The sequence below is a fragment of the Argentina anserina genome, chromosome 2, assembly GCF_933775445.1.
Source record: "Argentina anserina chromosome 2, drPotAnse1.1, whole genome shotgun sequence".
NCBI classification, from domain to species: domain Eukaryota; kingdom Viridiplantae; phylum Streptophyta; class Magnoliopsida; order Rosales; family Rosaceae; genus Argentina; species Argentina anserina.
In genome coordinates, this window is record NC_065873.1 from 23,927,704 (window position 1) to 23,945,342 (window position 17,639).

The 17,639-nt window shown below is 39.1% G+C and overlaps 2 protein-coding genes across 2 annotated transcripts; one reads left to right on the plus strand and one right to left on the minus strand.

The window, feature by feature from the left end:
- Positions 1-2,381: 2,381 nt before the first annotated feature.
- On the minus strand, positions 2,382-6,360 carry LOC126782616 (phospholipase D alpha 1-like). The gene is made up of 5 exons (XM_050507895.1): positions 6,328-6,360; positions 6,083-6,182; positions 5,231-5,284; positions 3,222-5,085; positions 2,382-3,007 (listed from the first exon to the last, which is right to left on the minus strand). Exons 2-5 carry the CDS (start codon positions 6,170-6,172, stop codon positions 2,571-2,573), a joined length of 2,445 nt encoding a protein of 814 aa, XP_050363852.1. The 5' UTR covers positions 6,173-6,182; positions 6,328-6,360; the 3' UTR covers positions 2,382-2,570.
- Positions 6,361-10,654: 4,294 nt separating this feature from the next.
- LOC126784426 (ethylene-responsive transcription factor SHINE 2-like) lies at positions 10,655-11,671 on the plus strand. The gene is made up of 2 exons (XM_050509890.1): positions 10,655-10,734; positions 11,059-11,671. Exons 1-2 carry the CDS (start codon positions 10,655-10,657, stop codon positions 11,669-11,671), a joined length of 693 nt encoding a protein of 230 aa, XP_050365847.1.
- The last annotated feature ends 5,968 nt before the right edge of the window (positions 11,672-17,639 follow it).

Below are 17,639 nucleotides of genomic sequence, written 5' to 3' on the forward strand. Positions count from 1 at the left end.
ATACATGAGATGCAAGCACCTCATATGGAACTTTTCCTTGAAGGACATGAGAGGGAAGACGATTAATGAGGTGGGCAGAAGTTATGATAGCATCACCCCAAAGGTACTTAGGCATATGGGCACTAAAAAGAATACACCGAGCCATATCAAGTAAATGACGATTTTTCCTTTTAGAAACTCCATTATGCTCAGGTGTGTAAGGACACGTTGTTTGATGAACAATTCCGTGCGTGTTAAAGAACTCCTGAAAGACATGATGCACGTATTCCCCCCCATTATCAGACCGAAGAACTCTAATTATTGCATTATATTGTATTTGAACAGTGGTATAGAAGGCTTGAAAAGCCAGAAAAATCTCATCTTTAGTTTTGAGGAGAACAACCCACGAAAGACGGGTGAAATCATCAATAAATGACACATAATACTGCATCCCTGACACAGTAAACTCTTTGAAGGGTCCCCAAACATCAGAATGAATTAATTCAAAAGGAAGAAGACGTTTATTAGAATTACTAGAGGAATAGGTAGATCGATGACTCTTGCCCAAAACACATGTCTCACAACGTAAAAGTGACTCATCCATATTAATAAACAAAGTAGACATATATTTTTTCATAACACTAAAAGATGGATGCCCTAAGCGACGATGCCATAACCAAACTTCACTTATCTTGTAAGAAGTGGAGATTAAAGCGGTTCGAGACTGTGCCCCTGGTTTCTCTCCCGCATATGTCTGATCGAGATGAAACAACTGGCCCCTCAGATACCCCCGAACAATTAACTCCCCAGTTAGAAGATCCTGAAATATCACATACATAGGAAAAAATGTCACAGAACACTTAGCGTCAGTGTTCAATTGGGGAACAGATATCAAATGATGAGATAAAGCAGGTACATAGAGCACATTGTGAAGCTCTATTGTGAGAGTAAGACGAACTGACCCTTTCCCTAATACGGAGAAGGCCTCATCATTAGCATTAGTAACATAGGGTACTGGTGGAGGAGACAATACGGTAAAATAAGATTTGTCATAAGTCATATGATCAGATGCACCAGAATCAATAATCCATGTATCAAAACCAAAAAAATTAGAATATTTAAAGCCATACCAATTTTACTACGAACAACTATGGATGCGGTAGGTTTAGCTCCTCCTGCTGTGTGATGATCATGTCCAACCAGACCATAGATATCTGGTTCGTGGACGAATTGAATGGTTGCTTTCGCCTTGGGATGATAATTAGGCCGCTTAGACCTAAGGTGTGGATATAGCTTCCAACATGTTGCCCGAGCATAGTTAGCATCATGACAATAAGAGCAGGGAACATAATAGAACTGAGAACTCTATGTGTCGTCTCCAAAACCCATTGAAAATGAAAAATCAGGATTGATGCAACGAGAACACAATAGAATAAAAAGCGGAGTTGAACCTGTCTTGGGTGCACCTGCACTATCGGTGAACCCACACTGATAACCAAAAGAATAGAATTCGGGTCAGACCGGATTGGGTTGAATCCGGGTCTCCGGGTCGGGTCGAGTGGATAAGGGTCGGGCCGGGTCAGGCGAATAAGGGCCGGATCGGGTCAGATTTTCGCCGAAATTTTTTGTCGTTGCGCTCCTCTTCTTCTACCTCCTCTTCTGCACCGGAGCTTCAAGCATCGACGACTGCAGCACCGAGACGAGAGTCCACATCTTCGGGTAGGAAGCCGACGACGGGTTCGACTTCGGAAAGGACGGGTCGGCGTCGCTGCGGGTCAGCCCGGGGCTGTCGTCGTTCGCGGAGGTTCAGAGCAGCAGCGGCGGGCGGGTCGAGGAGGTGCCGAGCAGCAGTGATGATCACGGCTTGAAGGAGCTCGGACGGTTTGAAGGAGGAATGGGAAGCAGTGGGAAGCAAGGACAATGAACGATGATGATCACGGCTTTGCTCACTGGATTAGCTGATGCATGGCCACCAGTGAAGGGTAGAGGACGTCGTCTGCGAAAAAAAAGAGAAGATGCAGTTCCATGCAAAAACGCAGTGGAAACCCAGAAAAAAACAGAGCTCCAAAAAAGGGCTCTGATACCAACTTAAAATGTATCTCACTTAATCTATTACACTTGATTTGTAATCTATATATAAACAACTTAGTCTACCCCTACAAATCACAGAGGAAATCATGCCCGTGATTTCCTCCTTCAATCATGCTATTACGTTGATCACGCTAACACATACATTGATTTGTCACTTCAAGGTACTGTGGGGATGCATATCCAAAACAATTATGAGACAGTCTTGGTTAAAATTAGAGAACAGGTACTTGGTATTGGACAGCATGACAAGGCCACAAACTTTGCAGAGATGGAAAGACATTTTGACACATTATGTTAGAGAGAGGAACAATCAAGGATCACAGGTTATGAACATTACATGATATTACTTCACAATTGGCATAGCTATGTACACGTTGGATTGACCAACATTGTTGATGAGCAGCAGGAATATTAAATCAAATCATAAGTAATAGTAAGATCAGTTACTCCAGGATTAATTCCACCAGAAATAATGCATATATTTTGAGCATTCCCATCTTCTAGGTAGTGAGGATCGGAAGAAGGTACTCAGATTTGGTGCCAAAAACTGGAGCTTTCGTGTCGGGGAAATGTTCGAGCCCTGGCAGGTTTGTTAGAGCTCCAGTCCTAGTGACCTCAACAGGATATCGAAGAAGGTGACCGGGAAGATCACCATGAAAAGTGTCACTTGAGAAAAGATCCCAGTTTGTTTCTGCAAGTTGATTCACTATCCGGATGCATTCCACTGATTCTGGATTCAAGAAAGAATTATCTAGCACTTTAAGGTGCTCAAACCATAGTGACACCCTGAAAGCATAAATCTCTCCCCTGGCTGATTCTGTGGGATTAGCCAAATTATTAATCTGAAATGCTCCCATAGCAATTTCGGAGTCCCTTGATCCATCCATTGACCTCTGGTTTATGTTGGCAGATCCAATAATAATGTATTCATCATCAACTGAAGAAGAACAAATGTTAGAATGCTTAGTCTGATCGAGTAATATGAACTCAAATACGAGTAATCAATATTTTTTCAGATCGTTTGACATGTTATGTTGCTGTAGATTAGAACATGTTTCCACAAAGCAATAGTTAGTTACTGAAGTTAGTTATGCAGCATTTCCTGTTATGTTCTAACTTTAAATGGGAACTCTGCAGTGGTTACCACATACCTATCATCATTTTTGAGTGCACGTAAATCATGAAACGCCGGGCTTTCTGAGCTCTGATGTAATCAGTGTCTGGCTCTGGAGTCTCTGGAGGTACATATTCTTCACCATGCACGGACTCCCTGTTCCCAAGGCAGAAGAATGTAAGATAGTCTCTAGGGTCTGCATTCAAACCCTTTCTCTGAATGGCCTCAGAGATATCAGTGTACATCATCTCCAATGTCCTTCTTTGCCAATCTAATATAGCCTGAACAGAACCACTCTCCGGTATACCTTCTGGCCACATTGGGAGAACAATGTAGACAGCAAACCTCTCCCCTGCTTCAATTTTGCTAACAATTTTCAGTGACAACTCCTTTGGGATAAGATGCAAAGCATTAATATCTTCATCCTTGATATCTTTTGATCTCCACCCAAATGAGCTTCCAAGGAAGTACTGGTTCTCTATGTAGATGAAATTTTTTGCTCGGCGAATGGCGTGGATATATGCATCCTGGATGCTTCTGTCTATGATGCTATTCTTCCCACTGACAAGTCCCCTCTGTGTTGCTTCAAGTGGTTTCTCAGGAAATCCCAAAGCAGCTCCATTGTCGATGGAACGAAACAGCTGAACATTCCATGATTCACTGTCATTTGTTAACATGTTTTGTAAAGGGTGAACTGTGATTTCCTCAAGCTTGCTTAGAGAAAGTATGAACTTGTCACCAACTTGCTTTTTCCACCTCTGCTCAAAGTTGTACAAGACATCCCAAGCAACAGGCCCTTCAAGTTTGCAATGAATATCATGCCATGGCTCTCTCGGACCGCCTTTTCTGATTGAAGAGCCAGGGAAGTTGGGCTGATGGAAGTCCTTCTGGTGAGTTGTGCCTAATGTTGAAAATAGGGGGTGTTTCTGAGTGTCATATCTTCCATCACAAAGATCAATGCCTCCAACAAAGCTCAGAATCCTCCTTTTTTGTGAGGGATCTCCACCGACCATCTCACTGTCAACCACAACTGTTTTTTGATGGTGAGTGAACATTGTGGCAGTCTCAAAACCTTGAATGAAGCTTCTTCCAATATCAGGGTTCCGAGGGCAAAGGAAGCAGCGAACTTTTGTGTTTCGAAAGTACTGCTCAGTTTCTTGATCATGTGTTGTCATCAGACCATCCTTCTTGAATTCAGGAATAGATGTTCTGTCATCCCAAACAAGCAAGAGAACTAGAACACCCTCATCAGCCTTTTTCTTGAGAAGCTGTCCTAGTGTGAGCTCATCTCCTGGTTTTCGCCTTTGTGGATCCCTCACCAAGTTTATTTCAGTGTAGACAGACCAGCCAGTTATGTAGATCAAGTGCTTTGCATTAGTGATTGCATCAAATATGTCCTCCCAACATCTTTGTGGCTCGTAGAATTCCCCATTAGCCATAAGAATCCCAGGATTAAAGTCATCAGGGACATGCGAATCTTGGTAGAGGGTTACTTTGCAACCCTGTCTTTGATTGAAAAAGGTCCAAGGAACACCCTCATAGTTAGGACTCCTTAGTCCTTTAGACCAATGAGCATCTTCTGTGATACTTGAGAACTGTAACTTGACATGAATTCTAGAGTTTCCATGGATGGGATTGTGTTCTTCGTCTAATATTTCAACCCATCTATCCACCACAAAGCCCTTTATGATATCTTCCACAGGTATATAAGCTCTTCCTATGAGTGTTGCACCAATAGGATCATTAGCTTTGATAGTGAAGATAATATGTGAGATGTAATGAGCACTGTAGATGTGAAACTCTTCCATCCATATGGGATTGTGGGGATTGTTTATCATCCGTGTTCGCACTGCCCGAGCCTTGTCTAGATCAACTGTTGCATAGATTTTGGAACCAGAAATCTACCAAAAAAAAAAAGTTTATGATCTGTCAGTAAATAAATTATGCAGAAATTTATTAACTGATTGAGAATTTGAGATTGATATTTAATATTTTAGTGTAGGAGGAAACTGAGATTAACATTTTTTGGGAAAGGTAAAAATGTACCTCAGGTCCGCATAGAACCAGCCTCTTGATTTGATCCACAAATTTTTTAGGTGACTTGTGTATCCAGAATGTGAAAAGTAAGAAACAAAAACAAGTTACTCTCGCAAGAACACTTAAGCAGAACATATATAAGTTCTTGTACAGACTAAGCACTGAAAGATAGTGTACGAAAACAGTTTGAATTAGACACCATGGTGTGCAAGTTTTCATATCAATTTTGTAAAGATTAAGTTGTACAGGAGTTCAGCATTAACTTGTGGAATCATGTTCTGTTTTTGACAAAAAGGAACATCAATCTAGAACTATTTAGCTACCCGAGAACTCTCTCTAGGAGAGAAGAGAAGCTAATAGATATTCCAATATTTTACATTTTTGACATCAATCAATACCAAAAGAGAGAAAGTATTTAATCATTAGCAGCTATATATGATGTATTATATGATAAATGAAGCCCACAAAGAGACCACCACAGATAAAAAAAGGGTATACTGATGCAATTGCATTATTATTGAATCACAGAGAATACTGCTTAATGTTAACTTTAATAACAAGGTAAGGTAATTCAATGGATTTAGGATGTCTGCTTGGTTAATCAGGTCTGGCCAAACTCCAGTATTGCTAGCTAGGATTTTAAGGCCGGGTAAATACAGTTTCAGTTCCTATGAGATAGATATGCCGATTTTGGATGTAAGCACAACATCATCTAACCATTCATCTTCAGATAGACCATTTCGGCTTTTGGTTTAAACCTTTACTCCAAAACTTTACAATCGTTAATTTTTTGTTCGATTTTCCTTCAATATTTTTTTCTGAAAAAAAAAAAGAAGAAAAAAGAAGAAGCATGATTAGTACCTTCCACAGTAAGCCGATTCCACATCCACTGTTTAGCTTATCAATTTCATAAATTGTTGCATAAAGTGTCCCATGCAGCAGACGTGGCATTATTTTCTATCTGGTAAAAAAAAAATCCACATCCAGAAGCATGCACAGATATTAGCAACGATCAATATATATGTGCATCAATGCATGTCATGTACAAGAAAATGAATTGGAAACAACATAAAATGAAACAAACTTTTCTAAGAATTAGTACGTACGTGGGAGTATATGTGAATATAAGTAGCTTTGATGGAGAAAAGTTATGGAGTAGAGATGTGGCCAGAATGAATCAAATACATATAAGAGGGATGAAAGAGAATATCTGTGATTGAATTTTGTACATGAAGGAAGGGATAAAATGTGAAGAGAATTCAAGCTAGAATTGGTTCCTTCTTTGCTTTCAAGGAGCTCATTGTGCAAACTTCCAAGCCATTCATTTCATCATAAGATAATTTGCTAGCTAGCTTTGTGCACAAACCAAGTTTACTCTGAGTCTCGTCTATATATAATATATACATACAAGTAATTGTCTTTTGTATTGGATAAAATACTGGCAATCACGTCAATAATGAACCCCATGGCTATCAGGCTCTGCAATTTTGTATATATTCTGGGCTAGATCAAGCAAACGATTAGTATTGCTCCTGAAATTTGAAATACAAATAACATGTGTATGAAGATGACTGATCCTAGTCTAAAGTCTATTCAAAATACAGCACTATATGCACATTACTGCAGTACGTACTTCTCTTTCGATTTTTTCTTTGTTGCTAAACCGTACACATTGTTTAGAATTGCAGTTTATAACTTAGCACAAGAGTTCTGAATGTTAGAGTGGCAAAGACAGAAATACATAAAAAAAGGGTCAATAACTCGAGCAATGATTTGAAAGATAATGAAGACTCAGAGCTAGCTAACAATAAATTTTGACACCAAAAGGTCAATAATATAGAGTTTTCTTGACTTATGGCTCCAGAAAGAGTAAATGACCAATCCACAGTGTCATTTGAGTCATCTGCTAACCACCATTTATGGTTAGATACTCTTCGCTTGCACAAGATAAAGAAACCAACAATTACTTTCATCTCACTAGTGCACTGTAATACTTTGCATTATTAGTTGTATCACTAAATGTAACGACCCCAAAATTTCGAGCTTAAAAACTCAAAATTTCAAAATCGTTAAACACCAAACAATCTCAACGAATCGAAATCATTTAAAATGCCACAGTGGATCATCTCTGAGTTCAAAATACAACTCAGTCAAACCGATTATTACAACCCAAATTATAATTCAATATTATAACAATGGAATTGCGTAATCCTCACAACAAACTCACAAGATAGTCACACAAAATCCTCACACCAGCTGGAGATAAATAACTTCAAGTCCACTGAGCGGTACGTCAATTCCCACTAATCCACACCTGCAGAGTTATCCACTACACCATCGAATTGGTGCACCGGGATTGTAAACACAAACCCGGTAAGCTTTACAGCTCGTATGAGTAAAATGAACATATATAACTCGCATATCAATATATACGAAAATCCACAAATCAAACAAATATAAATGCACTCATGAGTCAATGGACGGCCCATCTGGTTGTCCCAAAGAAATATGAAAAGAAGCGCTCATGAGAAATTAAGTAACCCTTCTGGTTACCCAAATGCATTTATAATACGGGTACCAAGAACGCTGGTACACATCTGTTACCCCTCTCGTAATACACCGTCGATATTGGATAGCCACCCGCTACCCAACATCCAAAACAATCTGAGTACCCATGAGCAGATAACCACCCGTTACCTCACATGTAGTACTAAGGCAGACAGACTAGAGCTCTAACTGTATCGTAACTTTCGCCCGGCCAAAGGCTAGGTTCCGACTTGCCAAACACGTACAATAATCTCACATCATATTGTACCAATCACGTCCGAAGACAAATCAACATTTTAACAATCTCAATGTTAAAAATCACGTACAATAATCTCACATCATATTGTACCAAAAATCATGTCCGAAGACAAATCAACATTTTAACAATCTCAATGTTAAAATCACGTACAATAATCTCACATCATATTGTATCAAAAATCATGTCCGAAGACAAATCAACATTTTAACAAACTCAATGTTAAAATCACGTACAATAATCTCACATCATATTGTACAAATCAAAATCACATGCTCGATATTTAAATCTCGTCATCGAAATGACATAAATCACGATAAAATCATAACAGTATATTATATAGCAAACTATATATATATGTACATATTTACCATTTATACAATATATATATAATCCATTATATCGTATACATGTCATATTTCATAAACACGTCCGAAGACAAAAACTCGTCCGAAGACAAAACTCGTCCGAAGACAAAACATTTTAACAAACTCATGTTAAAACCACGTACAATAATCACACCTCATATTGTACAAAAATCACATCACATGCTCAACATTTAATTCTCGTCATTCGAAATGACCAATTCCAACGAATTCATAACAGTATATAATATAGCAAACTATATATATATGTACTTATTACCATTTATACGATATATACGTAATCCACTATATTGTATACGTGTCGTAATTCAATATTAAAAACTCTTGCAAAAATCTTGGAATCACCGCAAGGGTAGATTCGTAAATAAGTGAGATTTTACTCACCTTCTTTCCTACGTGCAACTTCCACGACCCTGAAAGTAATTTCCTCACTCGTTTCGTCAGTCACCTAATAGCACGATAAATGCTTAGAAAATGATACTTAAAATATCAGGTGACGAGTTCAGCACAGCTAAATGTTGTTCATAAAACATTGTTCACGGAACACTATTCATGTTTACTAATCACTGTTTTTACTAAACCACTGTTCACAGTTACTGTTTTACAAAAACACTGTTCACAGTACTGTTTACCATGTCAATGTTCAAATTACTGTTACAGTTTACTATTCACAGTTACTGTTACAGAACACTATTCATGCGATGGTACTATTCAACAGTACTATTCACAGTCACTATTCATGCGTCGTTACTGTTCACCGACCGCCACCAATCATCACCAAATTTCATCACCACAACCTAAACAACATTTCCAACAACTTCCTAGTTGACACAAAGTTCTAAATCCGAGCCTAAACAGTCCAAACACCGAAGAACATATATTCGGCACTATTCACAAACCCTAGAAAATTGAAATTTTGATTCGGGTACTTACACTTCGATTTGGCTCGATTCCTTTTGTGGGAATGTTGCTGGGACTGAGACAAGCAAAACCCCCCAAGAATCTCGAGCCATGGTGGCCGGAAGAGGCGGCGCCGCCACAACAGTAACTTCCGGCGGTTGCTACACCGTGTGTGGTTGTCGCCGGAGTGCAAGGCATAGCCCAAAAGATGGAGCTCGTCGAGCCCGTCAGTTTGATAGGTGGCACGACACGAGGCGACGTCGGATGGTGGAGAAATCGGCCGGAGAAGTTTTTTTTTTGGGTCGGGTGAACAGTAACCCGAGCTCGGGTGAACAGTAACCCGAGCTGATTTTTAATCTCATTTCCTTCCTTTTATACTATTTCAAAAATCGGAAACGAACTTCCGACGTTAATAACTTTTGCATCCGATGTCCGATTCGAACGCATGACGTGTCCACGAATTCGTATCGATGAGCTCTACGACTTTCGTGAAGGAAGTTTTTGCAACCAAGCGACGGAATAAAAGTCGATCTATACGTTGCGGTAACGTTACGTTTTCTAATTAAACGATCCGAGAACGTTTCCGTTTTTGTTTTGAAATGTCGCAAACCTCCAATTGTCGTCTTGAATTAATTTCACAAGTTTAACACTTAAAAAAAATACTCGACATTTAGTTTCTAAAAATTCGGGTTATTACACTAAATGCAAGAATTTGTTTGACGTGACAATTCTTTCTAGCTAGTTCTTTTCGATCAAGAGTACAGGTCAAGATGTTTGTTGAAATGACTCGAATATAACTCTATAATTAGGCAGACGCGAGTTAAAGGGTGAGAGTTACATAAAGAGAAAGAAGCTAGCTAAGCTAGAGTGGACATATATGAGATGAAAACACAGTACGTGTTGTAGAAAAATATATGGAGTTGGAAATCATAAATGCTATTCTTTCTGGTGGGCAGAAGGCTAGGTCATAGTAACATGATGCTCACTTGCTTTCTCTTGCTTTGTGTCGAATATCCAGTTGTCAAGAAGAAGACTGTGAGTTTATGTGGGGAGTGTTCGTAATGTTATAATGGCTTGCGGGTTTTGCAGGTGAAATCTTTATTGCAACCCCAACCCTTTGCTTGTACTATTCGGAAAGACTTTCCGACCAAGCTGCAACTTAACTAAGCTCACCGACAGTTCTTATAAATGTTCTCCTACTCTCTTATCTCTCTTCTCAGTTGCCTCTCACTCACTCAAACCTCACATTACTCTCCTCTCTCTAAATATCTCTCCTACTCTACTTAGAATGCAGCTTATTCCTCTGCAACTGTATCTCTGAGATTATAATTAGTGCAACCAAACATGGTGCAATCAAGGAAGTTCAGAGGAGTCAGGCAGCGCCAGTGGGGCTCTTGGGTGTCAGAGATTCGCCATCCATTACTGTAAGTCTTCCCCCCACAGTATAAAAGACGTACAAGCTATGTTGCTTCTTCTCCCAATTATATCTGCATTCTCCTTCAACACTACAAACCCGATTACTTCTCATACTATGCATAAATAGTTTTAGTCTAATGATTCCTTGCCATATAGTTTTGCATGTTGAGAGTGAATCAGGGACATGCAACGGTCTTGTAATACGTACAAACATGTCTACCAGTCCGCGAATGTAGCGTCATTTACGCTCTTGTTCTGACTAAATGTTTAATGTGATTACTGTTTTATGACTCCTATATTATTCTTGTTTCTTATATTTGTAATGGATACAGTAAGAGGAGGGTGTGGCTAGGCACATTTGAGACAGCTGAGGCAGCAGCAAGAGCATATGACCAAGCATCCATATTGATGAATGGTCAGAATGCCAAGACCAATTTTCCCAATGACAACGCCCCATCTGCCGATCGAGACTCCAAAACTGCTGATCATCTTCCTCAGGGTCATCAGCTTCCATGGGATCCCAAAGAACTGGCAGAGCTTCTCAGCTCCAAGCTCAAGAAGTGTTGCAAAGACCCATCTCCATCCCTCACTTGTCTGAGGCTTGACAATGACAATTCTCACATTGGAGTCTGGCAGAAACGCCCTTCTGGATCAAGAGCCAGCTCTAACTGGGTCATGAGAATTGAGCTGGGGAAGAAGAAGAAGCAATGCAACACAACAGATATTGAAAATGAAGATGGATCAAGATCAACATCATCATCAACATCTTTAATAAGTGAATTATCAGCTGGATCAATTACTAACGAGGCTGGAATTGCAATTGAAGAAGCTGATGAGGATCATGGTGAAGAGGATAAGCTTGCAATGCAAATGATAGAGGAATTACTCCAGTTGAGTAGTTATCCCATTCCTTCACCTACAAGTAATGTTCAAGGAGGGAACTGAAGATAAGTGACAACGTCCTCATCTGGTACTTACCAAGCTCGAGTATAATTTCAGTTACATATAGTAGTAGTCATAAAATTTCACCGCACTAGCAATGTTCGTAATTGGTGATCAATGTGAAAATTGTAGAAAACTAAAGCACAGCTTCTATATAATCAGGTAACTGCTTCTTGATGATGAATAATGTGGGTACTTGGATATTGTTGTGGAATAAGTAGTCTAGATCAACCAACCACATTTTGCAGAACGGTTGACTTTAGTATAACTATAAGTAAAGGTATATGGTATTGACACCTACTGCACGTTGTAGATCATCTCAGGAGGATTTCTGCTCCTGGTAAAAAAGTTTGGTATCTTTTGTTTTGGTCAATTACTTGTTCATATTGAGTGAGATTAAACCATTCTAATATTGGTTTGAATGTAGAGACAAGCAACTTAGGTTTTCTATTTTGACAACAATTACTAAAATATAGACGGAAAAGTTACATGTTACCGATGTTAGGCTTCAGCAAGTAGAACTAATTGGAAAAGATAAAAATATAAAGATCAGAAGGATGTTTAATTGACTAACAAAGATTAATGATTCATATATTCGAACCTATACTGTAAGTGTCGAATCACACTGAAGCTCACACTGGAATCCAAGCAAACCTGAATCAGCCAGATTAGTTTATCAAACTGTGAGGGTTGTAAGTCTAAAGGTTACTGATCCGCACATCATGAAGTCCTGATACAGAAACTATGAACTTGTGATGCAATTGATGGAAAAACCAAAAATGCAAAGATACAATAAGAAGAGAAGACAAAAGAAGCTAGGCATGATTATATATATTATAATTTCTTTAGTTATGAATTTTTTATCTAATTGACTATAATATATCTTGCTTAGGATATGTTTCCTAGATTTGGAATTTTTCTGTGTAGGAAGAAAAGGCCAAAAATCAAGCAAAATGTTCAGCTTATTGCCAAGATATCTCAAACAGTTGCGTTTCATTAAACACAACAAGCTGCTTCTGTTATTTTGAAATTGTCTTATTCATCAATGAGAATCCAAGAATAAGAAGCAAGATTCGACAATAGGATAGATGAGTCCCCATATCATTAGTTATTAAGTCCCCATCTTCTGAAGTTCTGACTAATATGTAGTTGAAAATTATTGTCCGAGTTTGGAAATTTTTGTTACATCAGAAGCGGTCACAGTTTTCATTTAGCATCACCCCAGCTATCTGTCACTGGCTAAACCCAGGAATTACAGAAGTGGAAGATCACAAAAAATCTGAATCGTCGACTGATAGAGCTGATTATATTAGCTCAGAAATATCTAAGATGCACACATCTAAGCAAGGCGCTGGTGGCTGCTGAAAGACATAATTCTAGCATATACCGTTTTGGGGTATGGTTTCATGCATATACAGAAACAATAATATCTCATAAGACATATATGTACGTATATGAATTACCATGATTGTCATGAAATTGGCAACTCTGCTATAACCCAGGAATTGAAAATAAATGAAATTTGGGAATGAAAATGAAACATAGATATAGAGTCGTGTGACCTATATATATGCTTAAACATATTGAAAAGATCACATGTTCAAGCAATTTGAAGTGAAGTAGGAAAAAAAAAGGGTTATCAAATATTCATATCTGAGTAACTGAGTTTACTGTTATCAAATAAATAATTTGACTCTTGACTAAGAAAAGGGTAATATATACATTGACCTGAAGAGAAGGAAATGACAAGAATCAAACTCTCAACCTGCATGTGGGGATGCAATTTACTGAACTCGAATTGGGGAAGATCAGGGGAAAAACTGGATAAATTAACCATATCGAGATAATGAATACAGACCACATGACTTGTTCATTGAAGTCCGTACAATGACGAAACCCTGCTGGGAGGAAATTGAGATAGTCTTCAAGAGGGGAGAGGGTGCCCCTCTTAGTAGTTGAGTGATGAATGCTCCATGCACGAAGGGAGACTAAGACTTGAAGACATTTTTGCCACCAAAGTTCTATCACATGAAGGTCTAACTAATTTCAGTACTGCATGTGATAGATCAATGGCAGTTGATCAGGATGTGAGAGTGAATTATTGTCCTGGCAGATGATTAGGATGTGACAGTTACTAAAATAATAGGAGGATAGTTCATTGTTGTCGTGGATCACTATCCATCCTCAACAAAGAATCCAATATACTAGCTTTCTCTAGCAATCCATCTTTGGAAAGTGAATGATGCAGATATCACAGATATTACAGGAAAGATTACGGATTCATTTTTGAGCTTCTGATTTGAAAGGGACCATATGTATAGGCTTCGAACAGGAGACCAGAACAAGGAACGTGGTTTTGATTAGGCTCCCAAAAGCAAGACATTACTAACATAATACCTAAATTACACAGACTCGTGATCTATGGCTGTGACATTACATAATACCAAAACATGCACATAAGGTGCTTAGATTATGTAAACGTATATTGACTTATGTACCTTTGCAACAGTGCTCAACACTGGCAAGCTATCACGGATACTTGGTCCACATGAATTCGATGCCATATGGAAGCAGAGGTAGATGATTCACTGGTGTCTTAACCAGGCGTAACAGAAGCTTGGGGCACAAAGGGATTCCTATTCATGGTCTCATTCTTATGCTGCACTGTGTCTGTCCACTGCCAATAGCTAGGTCATTAGTGTATGTGAGATACGAATCAATATGACGTACATCAGTTACTGTTTTGCTAAAAAGAAGCATACTGCAAACACACGTACCGATCCAATTCCGCACTCCAATCACTTAAACTTTAAACTACAGATAACAGATTGAATTTATGCACATAAAACCTTCTCAACATTCGCATAGCATGAAGCACATCCTCTGTGATTTTACTTCTCCTAATTAAAAGAACACATATTTCCCTCTTGTTACAAAAGATAGATGGCCACCAACTGGGGCTCCTCAATTGACATGATCAAAAGAGAGTTGGAGGCCTCGCCTATGGATTTCCTAAGAGTGCAATCGCGCTCCTCCTTGAACCCATCTCGCTCTCCTGAAGATAACAGTATGATTTGAATCTACACATCTAAATGCGACTGGGCCACAGTAAAAGTTGATAGGGTCAATCCCTCCGTGAAAACTATGTGATGTTCACATGAGTAAATTGTAATAACCCTAAATTTCAAAACAATATTTGGTTTAATTTAAATTCTATTAAGTTGTGAAGTTCGATTAAAACGACTGTGATTGTTTGCGATGCTTTGAAACGAAAAACGGAAACGTTTTCGGAACGTTTAATAAGAAAAACGTTACGTTTCCGAACGAAATTATCGACTTTTATTCCGTCGCTCGGTTGCGAAAACTTCCTTCACGAAAGTTGTAGAGCTCGTTGATACGAGTGCGTGGACATGTGACGCGTTCGAATCGGACATGAGACGCGAAAGTTATTAACGTCAGAAATTGTTTCCGATTTTAGAAACTAGTATAAAAGGAAATTTTTTTTAGTTAGGGTTCCCATAATTAGAAACCCTTTCGTTCTTTTCTCCCCGCCTCCTTTCTTCTCTCTCCCGAAGACTCCATCTCATTCTCTCTCTCTCCGAACGACACCATCGGCGATCTCGCCCTCCAGCCCTCCGTGGGCCGCATCGCCGTGCTCAGAAGGATTGCGCGACCTTCCCCTCCCACCCCCGAGCTTGCGACGCACTGGCTCGCCGCTGAGACCTCCATCTCTCTCCCCGAGCCTCCCTCTGCATCGCACCGTGATCTCCGCCTCCAAGCTGCCTTGTCCCTCACCGCCTGACCCTGGAAGCACCGCGTGACCCCCTCTGCAACCCTCAACCTCGCTGAGCCTCGCGCCCGCTCGCCACTGCTCGACGACGAATCGAAGCCTCCACCGTACGATTTAGGTAAGGTTTGATGAAATTAGTTGTTGTGTGTGATTGTATGATGTTTGGGAGTGATTGGGAGGATGTAAGAATTGGTGTGGAAGGATTTCGGAGGAGAATCGGAGATGTGGAGGAGAATGGAGCACCGCCGCCTTAGGTGGCGCGTGTGAGAGCGTGAGGCAGTGGAGAGGTAGCCTTGGGCCGTGGGAAGGGCGGAGGAAGAAAGGAGGATGGATTTGGGGTGGCGGTGGCGTCATACGCGCCATGGTTAGTGTCGGCGCGTGGGCCCCACGCGCTGCCACAGTGAGTGGCGCGTGAGCGCCACGCGCGGCCTGCCGGAGGTGGCGCGTGCACCCCACGCGCCGCCATATGCGGCGGAGGTGTGAACAGTGATTCCAGAAGGGTATTTAAGTAATTTACTTACGTACGGTAAATGTAAATGTAAATTTTATTTACGTACGGTAAATGTAAATTTAATTTTACGTACGGTAAATGTAATTAAATTTTACGTATGGTAAATGTAATTAAATTTTAAGTACGGTAAATGTAAATATAAATTACTTTCAGTAATTGTAAAAAGTAATTTGTAAAAGGTAATTTAGTAAATTTTATTTACTGAGATTGTATTTACATTTAAATAGTATGTATACGTACAGAAACAGTATGTATACGTACAAAAATACGTAAATAGTATGTATACGTATAGAAATACGTATTATTTTGTGTATTTGTACAGTAATACATGAACAATACTGTGGATAGTAACTGTGAACAGTAAATTCGTAAAACCGATTATTACTGTTTCGGCATTTAAAGGTTTACGAAACGTTTCTAAATCCTTTTCTTATCTTTTCAAGGTGATCTATAAAGCGAGGAAAGGAATTATCTTCGGAAATTGTGGGATTACGCTCGACTCGATAAGGTGAGTAAAATCTCACATATTTATGAATCCACTCTTACGGTGATTTTAAGGTTTTTGTAAGAGTTTTAAATATTGAAATACGACAAGTATACAATATAGTGGATTATATATATATATATTGTATAAATAAGTACATATATATATGATTTGTTATAATATATACTGTTATGAATTCATTTGAAATAGGTCATTTCGATGACAAGCATGTGAGTTTAATATTGAGATTATTAAACGTTTTGTCTTCGGACGTGATTATAAATTATGACATGTATAAGATATAATGAATTATATATATATATATATCGTACAAATGGTAAATAAATACATATATATATAGTTTGCTATATAATATACTGTTATGATTTATTGTGATTTTGATTTGTACAATTTGATGTGAGATTATTGTACGTGTTTGGCAAGTCGAAACCTAGCCTTTGGCCGGGCGAAAGTTACGATACAGTTAGAGCTCTAGTCTGTCTGCCTTAGTACTGCATGTGAGGTAACGGGTGGTTATCTGCTCATGGGTACTCAGATTGTTTTGGATGTTGGGTAGCGGGTGGCTATCCAATATCGGCGGTGTATTACGAAAGGGGTAACAGATGTGTACCAGCGTTCTTGGTACCCGTATTATAAATGCATTTGGGTTACCAGAAGGGTTACTTAATTTTCTCATGAGAGTTTCATTTCATATTCCTTTGGGACAACCAGATGGGCTGTCCATTGACTCATGAGGGCATTTATATTTGTTGATTTGTGATTTTTTGTATATTTTGATATGCGAATTATATTTTGATTTTACTCATACAAGCTATAAGCTTACCGGGTTTGTGTTTACAATCCCGGTGCACCAATTCGATGGTGTAGGGGATAATTCCGCAGGTGCTGATTAGTGGAGATTGAGTGACGACTCCGGAGGCTCGAAGTCGTTCGTATCCTGCTTGTGGTGAGGTTTCTAGCGAGGATTTGTGTGTGAGAATTGGTGTGGTTTTATTTGTGAGTTTTGTGAGAGATTGTGAGGATTATTACATTCTATCTTATGTAATGTTAAATTATAAATTTGGGTTGTAATAATTGGTTTTCTGAGTGAGAACTCAGTGATGATCCGCTGTGCACTTAAATGATTTCGATTTCATTGAGATTATTTTGTGTTTAACGACTTTAA

Excerpts from the sequence above, each read along its gene's own strand:
- LOC126782616 (XM_050507895.1), bottom strand. The coding sequence starts at position 6,172 with ATGCCACGTCTGCTGCATGGGACACTTTATGCAACAATTTATGAAATT. Across the intron at positions 5,086-5,230 it reads TGGTTCTATGCGGACCTGAG|ATTTCTGGTTCCAAAATCTA; the intron begins GTACATTTTTAC and ends TTTTTTTGGTAG. Across the intron at positions 3,008-3,221 it reads GCACTCAAAAATGATGATAG|TTGATGATGAATACATTATT; the intron begins GTATGTGGTAAC and ends GTTCTTCTTCAG.
- LOC126784426 (XM_050509890.1), top strand. The coding sequence starts at position 10,655 with ATGGTGCAATCAAGGAAGTTCAGAGGAGTCAGGCAGCGCCAGTGGGGC. Across the intron at positions 10,735-11,058 it reads GAGATTCGCCATCCATTACT|TAAGAGGAGGGTGTGGCTAG; the intron begins GTAAGTCTTCCC and ends TAATGGATACAG.